The sequence below is a fragment of the Bufo gargarizans genome, chromosome 3 (genome assembly GCF_014858855.1).
Source record: "Bufo gargarizans isolate SCDJY-AF-19 chromosome 3, ASM1485885v1, whole genome shotgun sequence".
Classification (NCBI taxonomy): domain Eukaryota; kingdom Metazoa; phylum Chordata; class Amphibia; order Anura; family Bufonidae; genus Bufo; species Bufo gargarizans.
In genome coordinates this window covers 561,258,833-561,274,691 of record NC_058082.1, presented here as the reverse complement: position 1 = coordinate 561,274,691, position 15,859 = coordinate 561,258,833, and the positions used below count along the sequence as shown (strand labels likewise).

The window sequence follows — 15,859 nt, the reverse complement described above, 5'->3', positions numbered from 1 at the left end:
TTTGGAAAGGGAGGAACTGCAGCACCAGCAACTTGGACAGGAGCACATTCAGCTTCTGCGCCGTTGGATTAGGGAACGCATACTGTTGTCTCTTGGCAATCGCTTTGGTGATCGATTGCTGATGGAATGACTGACAAGGAGCTGGAGGAGGAGCAGGACCATCAGGACCAGCAGATGATGGGAAGGACAGACAGCTCCCTTAGGCTGAGATGGTGGAGCCTTGACTGTCTGAAACCGGGTGCGTGCCAGTGGGTGATGCAGCAGTTGCTGCGGCAGGCTGGACCACCACATCAGAGCCACGGTTCTCCCAGGCCACTTTATGGTGATGCTGCATATGTTGACGCAGGGCCGTGGTGCCAACATTGGCACCCTGGCCACGCTTCACCTTCTGCCCACAGATTCTACATATGGCCATGTTCACCTCCTCCGTCGGCTTAACAAAAAACTGCCACACCGCAGAGTAGGTGATTTTACCCCGAACACTATGCACTGACTGACTGCTACCGCCGCTGCTTTCGTGAACCCGTGCACCACTACTTTAAGGGCAGGTAGGCTCCTGCGAAATGGGTGGTCTACCCCGGGCACGTTTGGCTCCTGACCTCCCACTGCTGCCACCCTGCTGACACCCGGCAATGCTAGCGACTTGCTGGCTCCGCCGCGGCCTCAGAAGCAAGCTGCCATCCTCTTTTCCCGATGATAAAGCCCCTTTATCATCTGGCTCCCAAGTGCGATCAGCTACATCATCATTGAGTACTGTCTGCACGTCACTGATGTCCTCCTCAACCGTCTCTGGGTCAGGAGCCTCACCGCTCGCAACACCAGCTCCCATGCCACTCTCCTCATCACTACTTGCCTGCCTAGTGGAGGAAGCAGTGTATGTCTCCTCCACATCTTGGCTGGCCAGTAGATGCTGACTGTCCTAATGTAGCTCGTCCTCGCTGTATAGCCCACAGCATGTAAAACTTCTCTTGCTGTGCACTTCTCTTGCTGTGCAAGGACAGAGGCAGGTTGAGGACATGTGAGAGCACAATGCCTGCTCCCAAGCCATGCCAACTAAGGGTTGTGTCTGATGAACCCACCGACTCCTGACTGGGGATGTCTGATGTCACTTGGGGCGAAGTGGATGACCGAGTCAACCATTCAAGAACTGCTGGGTTGCTGGTGAAGACACGACCGATAGATGACATTGGGAGCTCAGGCCTCTCGCTGCGACTCCTGCTGCCACGCCCCTACTCTGCTGCGACCTGTGCCTGCACCAGAAACATTTAGGCCTCTGCCACTCCCCTGTGCAGGGCCTGGCACTTCTCTGTCTGACATACTGTTAGATCAAATAAATGAATAAAAAGGAAACTAAAACACCCCAAAAAAGTCAGTAATTTTCTCACTTCAGCACCCAACGGCTAATAAGCCCTTTTTTTCCACTAATACACACCAAAAGGGCTGTAATTTTCTCACTTTACCACACAACGGCAAATACTTTGTTTGTGCCACTAATACACGCAATAAAGGGCTTTAGAACATATAACTGCACCGCTGAACAGCAAATATATTTTACTTTTCCCACTAATACACGGCAAAAATAGCTTTAGAACATATAACTGCACCGCTGAATGGCAAATATATTTTTATTTTGCCACTATTACACGACAAAATGGGCTTTATAACATATAACTGCACCGCTGAACGGCAAATAGACCCTTATTTTTTTCCACTTATAGACGCCACAGAATGCTTTAGAACATATAACTGCACTGCTGAATGGCAAATCTATTTTTATTTTGCTACTATTACATGAAAAAATGGGCTTTAGAACATATAACTGCACCGCTGAATGGCAAATATATTTTTATTTTGCCACTATTACATGACAAAAAGAGCTATAGAACATATAACTGCACCGCTGAATGGCAAATAGGCCCTTATTTTTTTCCACTTATACATGCCACAGAAGCCTTTAGAACATATAACTACACCGCTAAATGGCAAATATAATTTACTTTTGCCACTAATACACAGCAAAAAGGGCTTTAGAACATATAACTGCACCACTGAACGGCAAATATTTTAAACTTTTTTTCCACTTATACACGCCACAAAAGGCTTTAGAACATATAACTGCACTGCTGAACGGCAAATATATTTTTCTTTTGCCACTATTACATAACAAAAAGGGCTTTATAACATATAATTGCACCACTGAACGGCAATTAGACCCTTATTTTTTTCCACTTATACACGGCACAGAATGCTTTAGAATATATAACTGCACTGCTGAATGGCAAATATATTTTAATTTTGCTACTATTACATGAAAAAATGGGCTTTAGAACATATAATTGCACCGCTGAATGGCAAATAGGCCCTTATTTGTTTCCACTTAATATGCCACAGAAGGCTTTAGAACATATAACTGCACCGCTGAACGGCAAATATATTTTAATTTTGCCACTTATATATGGCAAAAAAGGGCTTTAAAACATATAACTGCACCGCTGAATGGCAAATATATTTTTAATTTGCCACTATTACATGACAAAAAGGGCTTTAGAACATATAACTGCACCGCTGAACGGCAAATAGGCCTTTATTTTTTTCCCACTTATACACGCCACAAAAGGCTTTAGAACATATAACTGCACCGCTGAACAGCAAATATGTTTTTATTTTGCCGCTAATGCACAGCAAATTGGGCTTTAGAACATATTACTGCACCGCTGAACGCCAAATACGCCCTTATTTTTTCAACTTATACACGCCACAGAATGCTTTAGAACATATAACTGCACCGCTGAACAGCAAATATATTTTTATTTTGCCACTATTACATGACAAAAAGGGCTTTAGAACATATAACTGCACCGCTGAACGGCAAATAGGCCTTTATTTTTTTCCCACTTATACACGCCACAAAAGGCTTTAGAACATATAACTGCACCGCTGAACAGCAAATATGTTTTTATTTTGCCGCTAATGTACAGCAAATTGGGCTTTAGAACATATTACTGCACCGCTGAACGCCAAATCCGCCCTTATTTTTTCCACTTATACACGCCACAGAAGGCTTTAGAACAAATAACTGCACAGCTGAACGGCAAATATATTTTACTTTTGCCACTAATATACGGCAAAAAAGGACTTTTGAACATATATCTGCACTAATGAACGGCAAATATATTTTTCTTTTGCCACTAATACACGACAAAATGGGCATTAGAACATATAACTGCACCGCTGAACAGCAAATATATTGTACTTTTGCCACTAATACACAGCAAAAAGGGCTTTATAACATATAACTGCACCACTGAATGGCAAATATATTTTTATTTTGCCACTAATACATGCCAAAAAGGGCTTTAGAACATATAACTGCACCACTAAACGGCAAATATATTTCTCTTTTGCCACTGATACACGACAAAAAGGGCAGTAATTTTCGCACTTCACCACACAACGGTTAATAAGCCCTTTTTCCCACTAATACAAGCCAAGAAATGCTTTAGAACATATAACTGCACAGCACAAGGGCAAATAAGACGTAGAAATATTTCCTTGTAATAAACCCTGTTAATGCCTGTATCAAACAGCACTTGCACCCCAATAACAAGAACAGTTTGCTGGAATTACAGAGCTGTATAATGGCAATTTGGATCCCCAGTCAGTGCAGCAAGGTGTAATAGGATTGTTCCTATTACCCAGTGTGGCGAAACCAACCTCGCCACAGTGTTTTGGAGGGGGCTGTTTGAAGGCCTCTTGCCTCAGGATTATGGTCCCTTAAGTTATTGGGTCTTAACCCCTTAAGGACCAGGCTCATTTTCACCTTCAGGACCAGGCCATTTTTTGCAAACCTGACCAGTGTCACTTTAAGTGCTCATAACTTTAAAACGCTTCGACTTACCCAGGCCGTTCTGAGATTGTTTTTTCGTCACATATTGTACTTCATGACACTGCTAAAATTGGGTCAAAAAAGTTAATTTTTTTGCATAAAAAAATAAATTTTTTACCAAAAATTTTGAAAAATTAGCAAATTTCAAAGTTTCAGTTTCTCTACTTCTGTAATACATAGTAATACCCCCAAAAATTGTGATGACTTTACATTCCCCATATGTCTACTTCATGTTTGTAGAATTTTGGGAATGATATTTTATTTTTTGGGGATGTTACAAGGCTTAGAAGTTTAGAAGCAAATTTTGAAATTTTTGAGAAATCTTCAAAATCCCACTTTTTATGGACCAGTTCAGGTTTGCAGTCATATTGTGAGGCTTAGATAATAGAAACCTCCCAAAAATGACCCCATTCTAGAAACTACACCCCTCAAGGTATTCAAAACTGTTTTTTCAAACTTTATTAACCCTTTAGGTCTTCCACAAGAGTTGATGGCAGATGGAGAAACAATTTTGAAATTTCTATTTTTTGGAAAATTTTCCAATATAATCAATTTTTTCCAGGAGTAAAACAAGGGTTAACTGCCAAACAACACTCAAAATGGGTTGCCCTGATTCTGTAGTTTGCAGAAACACCCCATATGTGGTCGTAAACTACTGTTTGGCCGAACGGTAGCACATAGAAGGAGGGGAACACCATATGGGTTTTGGAAGGCAGATTTTGCAGGACTGGTTTTGTTTATACCATGTCCCATTTGAAGCCCCCTGTTGCACCCCTAGAATAGAAATTTCAAAAAAGTTACTCCATCTAAGAAAGTACACCCCTCAAGGTATTCAAAACTGGGTTTACAAACTTTGTTAACCCTTTAGGTGTTCCACAAGAGTTAATGGCAGATGGAGAAACAATTTTGAAATTTCTATTTTTTGGAAAATTTTCCAATATAATCAATTTTTTCCAGGAGTAAAACAAGGGTTAACTGCCAAACAACACTCAAAATGGGTTGCCCTGATTCTGTAGTTTGCAGAAACACCCCATATGTGGTCGTAAACTACTGTTTGGCCGAACGGTAGCACATAGAAGGAGGGGAACACCATATGGGTTTTGGAAGGCAGATTTTGCAGGACTGGTTTTGTTTATACCATGTCCCATTTGAAGCCCCCTGTTGCACCCCTAGAATAGAAATTTCAAAAAAGTGACTCCATCTAAGAAAGTACACCCCTCAAGGTATTCAAAACTGGGTTTACAAACTTTGTTAACCCTTTAGGTGTTCCACAAGAGTTAATGGCAGATGGAGAAACAATTTTGAAATTTCTATTTTTTTGAAAATTTTCCAATATAATCCATTTTTTCCAGGAGTAAAACAAGGGTTAACTGCCAAACAACACTCAAAATGGGTTGCCCTGATTCTGTAGTTTGCAAAAACACCCCATATGTGGTCATAAACTACTGTTTGGCCGAACGGTAGCACATAGAAGGAGGGGAACACCATATGGGTTTTGGAAGGCAGATTTTGCAGGACTGGTTTTGTTTATACCATGTCCCATTTGAAGCCCCCTGTTGCACCCCTAGAATAGAAATTTCAAAAAAGTGACTCCATCTAAGAAAGTACACCCCTCAAGGTATTCAAAACTGGGTTTACAAACTTTGTTAACCCTTTAGGTGTTCCACAAGAGTTAATGGCAGATGGAGAAACAATTTAGAAATTTCAATTTTTTGGAAAATTTTCCAATATAATCAATTTTTTCCAGGAGTAAAACAAGGGTTAACTGCCAAACAACACTCAAAATGGGTTGCCCTGATTCTGTAGTTTGCAAAAACACCCCATATGTGGTCGTAAACTACTGTTTGGCCGAACGGTAGCACATAGAAGGAGGGGAACACCATATGAGTTTTGGAAGGCAGATTTTGCAGGACTGGTTTTGTTTATACCATGTCCCATTTGAAGCCCCATGTTGCACCCCTAGAATAGAAATTTTAAAAAAGTGACTCCATCTAAGAAATTACACCCCTCAAGGTATTCAAAACTGGGTTTACAAACTTTGTTAACCCTTTAGCTGTTCCACAAGAGTTAATGGCAGATGGAGAAACAATTTAGAAATTTCTATTTTTTGGAAAATTTTCCAATATAATCAGTTTTTTCCAGGAGTAAAACAAGGGTTAACTGCCAAACAAAACTCAAAATGGGTTGCCCTGATTCTGTAGTTTGCAAAAACACCCCAAATGTGGTCGTAAACTACTGTTTGGCTAAACGGCAGGACATAGAAGAAGGGGAACGCCATACGGTTTTTGGAAGGCAGATTTTGCTGGACTGGTTTATTTACACCATGTACCCTTTCAAGCCCCCTGATGCACCCCTAGAGTAGAAACTCCATAAAAGTGACCCCATCTAGGAAACTACGGGATAAGGTGGTTGTTGTTTTGGGACAATTTTTGGGGTAAATTAGATTTTTGGTTGCTCTATATTACTCTTTTTTGAGGCAATGTAACAAAAAAATTTAATTCTAAAATTGTTTCTACATTCGCTATTTAGTTTTGTGGAACACCTAAAGGGTTAACATAGTTTGTAAAGTAATTTTTGAATACCTTGAGGGGTGTAGTTTCTTAGATGGGGTCACTTTTTTGGAGTTTCTAGTCTAGGCTACATCAGGGGGGGCTTCTAATGGGACATGGTGTAAAAAAAAAAAACTGTCCATCAAAATCTGCCTTCCAGAAACCGTATGGAGTTCCCTTCGTTCTATGCCCTGCCGTGCGGCTATATAGCCATTTACGACCACATATGGGGTGTTTCTGCAAACTACAGAATTGGGGCAATAAATGTTTAGTTTTGTTTGGCTGTTAACCCTTGCTTTATTACCGGCAAAATGGATTTAAATTTAAATTTTGCCCAAAAATAGGTGTTTTGGCACCGTTTTTATTTTATATTTTTAACACCTTTCATCCGAGGCGTTTGGTAAAAAGTTATTTTTATAGGGACGACTTTTACGCACGCGACGATGCCCAATATGTATGGCTCTCAGACTTTGGAGACACTAAGCTACATCACATCTTGCCCCCTGGAGGCCTCACACCACAACAGGTGCATCTGGACCTGCTGACTTGGAGTTGTGCCAGCTAAGTATATTCGTTACTGGTATTTAAGTCTGTGTTTATACACATAGTCATGTACGGACTTTCTCTATTGTCAGTTTTCTGACCCTTGGGTCTGTTGGTGGGTGGCCTTCAGATTGATCCGTTTTCGGCTGATATCTGTCAGACGACTGTTGAACATTTTATATGTTCGATGGACCCTGTTTTTGTCCCCTGAAGAACCCCTTTAATGAGAGGAAGGGGGGAAACGCGTCGGGACACGTGACTATCCAAACAATATCTTTTCTTATACACTATTACCCGGATATCCATATGGGATATTGTATAAAGGGCAATTTAAGGATAGACAGTACAGGTACGGGGACGGAGTGTGCCTACCATCAAGACACCTCTCCGGGCTGAGGATAAGTTTTTAAAGGGATATTGTAGGGATTGAGTGGGCCATGGCACGGGTTGCCCTGGCGCGTTCCCCCCCTTTCTTCCTCTCATACTAACCTACCTGTCTGATCTTGCTCGTTCGTGTGGTTATTGTTTTGTATGTATATAAATTTTTTGTGTGTTGCGGTACAAGGTGTCCCTCATTCAGGGAATTTTAATTGACCTAAATAAATGTTAAATTTTAGGTAGTCGTAATTCAGTGATATTGACTTAAGCAGGCATCCTAAAACTGCGGCCCTCCAGATGTTGTAAAACTACAATTCCCACCATGCCCTGATGATGGCTGTAGGTTGTCTGGGCATGCTGGGAGTTATAGTTTTACAACATCTGGAGGGCCGCAGTTTGAGGATGCCTGCACTAAAACTAATATTTTTGGGGGAAAGAAAAATTGTTTTCGTGTCTCCAAAGTCTGAGAGCCATAGTGTTTTATGTTCTCTAGTGAACTGTTGGGGATTATAAAAATTTAGTACTCCATGGAAGTGTGATACTCCCTGAAGCAATCGATAATGCAGAGGCCCGGATGATCGGGGCACGTGTCACATTGAGTTGTGGTGTCCTTCCGTATCCCCCTCTTGTGACACACTCTGCACTTTTTTTGGGTTCGTCCCTTCTTTCCAGTATGGGGGGCCACACCTGGAAAGTGTTGGCCAGGGACGATCCGGGCGCCTCCAGTTCCCGAGGTACTCCGGCCTGCTCTTTCCCGGTCCGAAAAGATCAGGTCTTTGAGGACTGCCTCATAGAATTGGAGGAATGTCCCTGTGCTGCCAGCGCTTCGGGATAGTACAAAAGAGTTGTACATGGCAACCTGCACCATGTAGACCGCAACTTTTTTGTACCATGCCCGGGTTTTGCGCATGGCGTTATATGGCGTGAGGACTTAATCAGAGAGATCAACTCCTCCCATATACCGATTGTAGTCGACGATACAATCGGGCTTGAGGACCGTTGCCGCGGTACCTCGCACAGGGACTGGGGTGGTGCTGTTACCGTGGATTGTGGACAGCATAAGGACATCCCTCTTGTCCTTATACCTGACCAGCAACAGGTTTCCACTGGTAAGTGCACGGGTCTCACCCCTGGGGATAGGTACCTGGAGGGGGTAGGCAGGGAGGCCGCGTTGATTTTTCCGCACGGTCCCACAAGCGAACGTGGATCTGGCAGCAAGGGACCTGAACAAGGGAATGCTGGTATAAAAGTTGTCCACGTACAAGTGGTAACCCTTATCCAGCAGTGGGTACATAAGGTCCCACACGAGTTTCCCGGTAACACCCAGAGTGGGGGAACATTCTGGTGGTTGAATCCGGGAATCTCGCCCCTCGTACACACGAAATTTGTAAGTGTACCCTGAGGTACTCTCACAAATTTTGTATAGCTTCACGCCATACCTCGCCCGCTTTGTGGGAATGTATTGGCGGAAACTGAGTCTCCCCTTGAACGCAACGAGAGACTCATCAACCGCGACCTCCCTTCCAGGTACGTAGGCCTGCTGAAATGTGGCCCCAAAGTGATCGATGACCGGCCGTATCTTGTACAGCCGGTCATAGGCAGGATCACCTCGGGGTGGACATGCTGCATTATCGGAATAATGCAGACATTTCCGGATGGCCTCAAACCGGTGACGTGTCATGACCATACTGTACAGTGGGGTCTGGTACAGGACGTCCCCACTCCAGTATTGCCTGACACTGGGTTTTTGGACTAGACCCATATGCAGCACGAGGCCCCAAAATGTCCTCATCTCGGCTGCACTGACCGGCGTCCAGCCACCGGGTCTAGCCAAAACTGAGCCTGGGTTTTGAGCGACGAACTGTTGGGCGTACAGATTCGTCTGCTCCACCATCAAATTCACCAGTGGGTTACTGAAAAAAAAACTAAAAAAGTCTATTTGAGTAAACCCCACTGTGGGAATCTGGATTCCAGGATTGCCAGCGAAATCCCGAATCTCAGGCTCAAAGTCCACTGGGGGACACCAGCTAAGTTCATCGGCAGGGGGCTCCGGTGAACTTATTTGGTGGGCCGGGAAACCAGTACGAACCCCAGGGCGGCTCGTACTAGGATGGGCCACAGGATCCCTAGCATGTGTGGCCCCTGGCTCCGCCTGGCGGCGTCTCCGCTGCCTTGGTGGCTCATCGTCATCCGATGATGATGAGGAGGATGCGGATGACAAAAGGAACGTGGGGTCATCCTCATCCTCACTGGGGCTCTCAGAGTCGGAGGCAATCTGGGCATATGCCTCCTCGGCCGAGAACACCCGGCGGGCCATGGGTGTGTGTGTGTGCGTGTGTATGTGCGTGCGTGTAAACCTTTATTCTATGTGCGTGTGTGTGGGGGCACGGGTGTTCACGTACTAAAAAGTCCAGGCAAAAAAAATGGGCAAGTGTTAGGAAAAAAAAAAAAAAAAAAAGTTCAAACTTGCTGATCAGCGGTTCAACGCTGATCAGCGGTCGGTGGGGTGGTGGGGCGGGCGATGCGCTAACAGTGGACGGACGCTAAAAAGTGCCGGCCAGTCAGCGCACGCAGAAAAAAAAAAAAAAGTGGTGGTGGGGGAAGGGTCTGGTGGTGGGGGGAGGGGGTTGGTGGGTAGGGGGGGGGGGGCTGGTGGTGGTGGGGGGGCTGGTGGTGGGGGGGATGCGGGGGGGGCAAGTGGCAGGGGGGGTCTGGGGTCTGAAAGTTGAAAAAAAAAGTTTGGAATAAATGTGCTTTTTTTTTTTTTTCTAACTTTTCCCTTCTATCCCTGCCTAAAGGTGCCTCTCCCTCACTGACCCTAACCTACCTGGGTGGCAATGGGTGCAGGAGGGTGATGGATGCCGATTTAGGGGGACACAGGAGCTGGTGCTGGACGATGCTGCACGGTCAGGGTGCTGGACAGGAAGAGGAGGGGAGAGAGGAGCGCAGGAAGTTTGAATCTCGCGCCTCTCTCCCCTGCACCAATCAGCACCCTGGACAGCGGCGTTCAGCACCAGGGCCAGCTCCGCCTCTGCAAATCCTCGGACTGCGATTGGTGGTGTAAAATTACGCCACCGATCGCAGTCTTTTTCCGGTTCATCGGGTCACAGGACACCCGAATGGACCGGAAACGCAGAAAACTGCAGGTCTGAATTGACCTGCGGTTTTCTGCGATCGCCGATACGGGGGGGTCCAATCACTCCCCCCTGCGTTGTTACGGGATGCCGGCTGAATGATTTCAGCCGAAATCCCGTTTCGATTAACCCCCGCGGCGCCGGAATTCAGATTTTAAGTCAGGACGTACCGGTACGTCCTCGGTCCTTAAGGACTCGGGAAATAGGGCGTACCGGTACGTCCTCGGTCCTTAAGGGGTTAAGGCACTTGGGACGGAGCCCTCTGTCCCTGGATTGAATCCTCTGCCTTACTTTCTTGGATGAAGCACATGGTGAGAACAATAGATAGCGGCCATTTTAGCTCACAGACACTGTTCTGACTTTTCAACACGGTGCTATCTTGCCTGTATTTGGTGCACAGAGACATCATTCAGTAGTTTGAAACTACCAAACAGGGGACACATTTATTAGTGACTATTTTCGGTATAACTTGTATATTTTCAGTGTAACTGTATCTTCCAAACTACTGAACGGATGTGGGTGAATTTTGGACATGTGGTTCACCCAGATCCCCCGGATCCGAGGATATATTGGTTATGCGGTTATTGCATGTTTTGGGGTTCCTGTGATATGTTTTATAAAACTGTATTTCTCTGCCTTTGATAATTATATTCGCCCTTGTGTTCAATAATCATCATCGGCAGAGGGGAGGATTTTGTGTGGGTGTGTTTCTATTGTCCCATTGTGTGTTTAAATGGTGATGTCTGTCCTGTTGTCTCCACATGTGTATTGGCGATCTCCCCTTTGTCCTTAGAGATAATTGGATTGCTCTCGGTTGTCTCCCAGGCAGAGAGGAGGAAACCATGATGCATTGTGGGGATGTGTTGTATCTGTTCTGTATTTGCAAAACTGTAATAAAAACCAGGCTGGGTGTGCCAGCACGTGAGACCACTGCTGACCCTCAAGACGGAGCCTTGTCTCGTTATTGGGGGGATTCCCTGTATGCTGTTGGAGACTGATTGCCAGGAGTGTAAGCTGACTGATACGCTTTTCCTGTTCGTCTGCCGGCAGCTATTCGCAAGGTTCCAGTTTGGAGTGCTATTTTGTATCCAGTTCGGGAGTTTGGTGTTCTGCAGTAGCTGTGCCTGTCTCTCAGAAAGGGGCATATCTCCTAAACGGATTTTAACCCCTTGTCTGCTGAAACGGTGCCGTTACACCCAGGCTGTAACCTCCCATACTGAACCCTGTTCAACATAAATGCTGTGGAATAATTCCTCCCTATCCTTTCCCTACAGCTTGAATAATCTTTCCCTTAACTTGTAAATCGCTTTTTTAGCACAATGAAGCTTTTTTTTTTACCATTTTCCCTAGCGCCTGCTGATGTCTCTCCCTACACTAAGTACACTGGAAAATGACGGAATCCAAGATGGCTGAGGCTATTCATAGGGCTGTGACATCACAGGGCTGGCTGCTGATTGACTGCATGCATGGCAGGTTATCGCGCCTTCCCAGAGTTCCTTGCTCCATATCCTCACACATGCAGCAGCCATTTTAGGAAAAAATGTGATTCGTTACCACGAAGCGTGAGGAAATTTGGATTCAGTGCAATCAAATTTTTCTCGAAATTCGGATTGAATTCCACTTCATCAACTTCGATTCGCTCATCTCTACTTCTCACCAAGCTGCTTGCCTATTGTCCTGTAGCTCATCCCAGCCTTGTGCAGGTCTGCAATGTTGTCCCTGGTGTCCTTAGACAGCTCTTTGGTCTTGGCCATGGTGGAGAGGTTGGAGTGTGATTGATTGAGTGTGTGGACAGGTGTCTTTTATACAGGTAACAAGTTTAAACAGGTGCAATTAATACAGTTAATGAGTGCAGAGTAGGAGGGCTTCTTAAAGAAAAACAGGTCTGTGAGAGCCATAATTCATGTTGGTTGGTAGGGGATCAAATAATTATTTCATGCAATAAAATTCAAATTAATTATTTAAAAATCATGAATGTGATTTTCTGAATTATTTTGTTTTAGATTCTGTCACAGTTCAAATGTACCTCCGATAAAAATTACAGACTTTTCCAGTCTTTGTAGGTGGGAAAACACCAGTGTATCAAATACTTATTTTCCCCACTGTATACGGAGCCGGCTCAAGGTAGATAGATGGAACAAGTCCATCCATCACCACTCCCCTCTCTCCTCGAAGACTAGGGTTGAAGTATGAACAACATTGATCTTCAAATAAATGGCCATTTTGGTCTGAAAACCCCAGATCCTACAGGGTCCTTGTGGTTTTGACAGACTGAAAAGTATCACAAAAAGTGCCTTTCTCTCTCTCTCACTGGAGAACCTGTCTTATCCACTTACTAATTGGACAACTTATGATTTCAATGGGCGCTAGGTGATACTTGATTTCCCCTGTGTACAGTAAAAACTTTCATCGTTGTTCCACTTCAGATTGCAAATGATTGTTGGTGGACTCCACAGCAGGAAAGTCATCTGCTTATTTTCAAGAGACCATCCTACCAAAAAAAGAATTGTTAAAGTTGGATAACTCCATTAAATACTGGAAAGTCACCTCATCTCTTTGATCCATTAGTCTTAAAGTGGTTGTCTCATCAGAGACCACCCATTTTAAATACTTCTTATATAACCATTATATTTTTCTAGGGGCACATTATTTTATTTTTTTATTAACCATGATGACTTTTTATTACAGTTATAAAGAATGGACCCATAATGGAAACACCTGAGATGAATGACCATTTAAAATACATTTTACCATGTGGAATCCTCATCTCCTGCGCTGTCGCATGCCTCACATATTATTGTTATTGGAGGAAGGGAAAGTCTAAATCAGGTAAGTAAATGTGAGTTCAAACATCATACTGATTTATTTGATTGAATCTACACTTATGGATTGCTCTGATGACTTCTTCAAAGGTTTGTCAACTATGAACAATCCCTTTTTCTTAAAAAGTTGCACTAAAGATAAGAAAGTCACTGTCACGACCATGGTCATGGTCGTGACTCCTGTGTCCGCATGCTATTGCCTGCGGTCTCGTGTTGTTGTTCAGCCACAGGTGAGGGCCGCTAGTATGTTGCCTCACTTGTGGTTGCCGCTGGCAACATGTGGTTGTTTTGCAGTTTGGCAGCCTGAGCTGGTGCTGGGCAGCTTGCTGCAATGTGCATGCGGTTGCACCTGGCAAGCTGCCTTTATATGTGTGCACATTCCCTGTTTGGTGTGCACAGGGTTTGAGTTGTGTGCACTTCCTCTTGCACTGGGTGTGTCTGATTGTGGGTGTGGCTACATGGGCTATAAACCCTCAGTTAAGACCTGATGTCTGAGGGGTACTCCAGCCTTGTAGTAAGCTGGAGGCACTCTCCTGGTCCCATATACCATCTGCCAGTGAGGGCCACCCTTGTGGTCATAAAATGTGATACACAATGTTCTGAAGATGTGTTTGTGTTATGCTTATTTATTGCAGCGTATGGTTTCCTGGGTTCCTGTGTGGTGTGTGCTGTGTCTCTTGTGTTGTTGTGGACAGCAGCACTTATACATGGGTTCCAGGCTCTGTGTCTGTGGCAGGTATGTGTGGTACTAGTTGCACTTACCTGCCATTGCCATATGTCTGTTTCTGTTCCCCTTTCTTTATAGCTTGGCCAGTGAGACTCCTGTTCGTCCGTGTCTAGGAGGAACAGGTAGTCTTACCCAGCTCCTAGTCCAGGGCCACCCTGAGGGCTAGCAGGAATATCAGGTTCCGGTGTATGAGCCCTCCTAACTTCAGGGTCGGCTCATACGGCTAGGAGACAGGGTCAGAATTAGGGATTGATAGGAGGTGACCTGCTCCCTGATTCCTGTCCTGGCCTTGCACTGACAATCCATCTTCTCGCATCGCACGGCTGAGGGTTTTCCCCATTCTCAGCCGTGACAGTCACAGGGTGTTCTGCAGCTGAGATCCCCTATCGATCAGCAAGTGTTTAACTTTCCTGCAGCAATCCCGCAGGATAAATGAAGCATTACACTTTCTCTGATTGAAATCAATGGGCTATCTGTGTAATGTCAGGTCCTCCAGAGCAAGAGATGCTCTTTGTAGCCTCTCTCTGCTACCCCTGAATTGGGGGGCTTCTCTCTATAAACTTAGAAATACCCAGCTGAGCTTTCAACACCAGGCAACTCATTTCATAAGGAGAGATAGAAAGCAAATAGGATTAAAAATAAGAACAATTCTGCAAGGACTCTCGTCATTAACCCCTTAGTGACCAAGCCTGTTTGGGCCTTTATGACCAAGCATTTTTCTTCCTTTTTTCATGGTCTCGTTCCAAGAGCTATAACTTTTTTATTTTTTCGTCTATATAGCTTTATGAGGGCTTGTTTTTTACGGGACAAGTTGTAGTTTTTAATGGCACCATTTTGGGGTACACATAACTTTCTGATTAACTTTTATTAACTCTTTCTGGGAGGGAGATGGGGAAAAATAGCAATACTGCCACTGCGTTTTTACATTATAAATTTTACGGCATTCATTTTTCGGTACAAATAACATAATATCTTAATTCTCTGGGTCAGTACGATTACAGTGATACTAAATACTTATAATTCTTTTTACGTTTTAATACTTTTTTTTTCCAATAAAACCCCTTTTATTAACCAAAAAAATGATTTTGCATTGCCACTTCACAAGACCCATAACTTTTTTTTTTCTTTTTCTATGGAGTTGTGTGAGGGCTTTATTTTTGAGGGACAACTTTTATTTTTCATTTGTATCATTTTGGAGCAAATGGCGCTTTCTGATCGCTTGTTATTACGTTTTTTTTCGGTGGAAACTAAGAATAAATTAGAAATTCTGTCTTTTTTTTTTTTTTTTTTACGGCGTTCACCATAGGGGATAATTTATGTAATATTTATGTAGTCCAGGTCGTTACGGATGCGGCAATACCAAACATATGGAGGATATTTTCTTTTTGCAATTTTTTTCATTGAAAAGCGTATTTTCAATGGAAAAAAATTAATATTTTTTATTTTATGGAATTTTTTTATTTAATAAATGTGCATTTTTTTGGTATTTTTTTTACTACTTAAAAGTCCCACAAGGGGACTATAATATACAGTATTTTGAACTGAACTGAAGCAAGGTAAACTTCCGAACACATCAGCACCCCGCGATTGCATTTTTGGGGTGCTGATGGGAGACAGAGGGAGTCCGCTCCCTCTGTCACCACTTTACATGCAGCGGGTGCCATTGCGCCCGGCATGTAAGGGGTTAAACAGCCCGGATCGGCACTTCTGCCGGTCCGGGCTGTTAGAGCCGGGCCCTGGCTCTCATGTGAGAGCCAGGTCCGCGCTCCCCGCTGCACAGGGGAGCCGTGCAGCGCTTAGACCGGGCCGCCGTAAAAATG

General features: G+C 44.1%; 1 protein-coding gene across 1 annotated transcript in view; it reads left to right on the top strand.

Annotated features, from left to right (window-relative positions):
* LOC122932819 (T-lymphocyte activation antigen CD86-like) overlaps positions 1-15,859 on the top strand; it is a 76,537-nt gene that overhangs the window by 34,903 nt on the left and 25,775 nt on the right. The window contains exon 5 of the mRNA XM_044287448.1: positions 13,179-13,319. Within this exon, the coding sequence (XP_044143383.1) occupies positions 13,179-13,319 (141 nt within the window). The remainder of the gene's footprint in view (positions 1-13,178; positions 13,320-15,859) is intronic.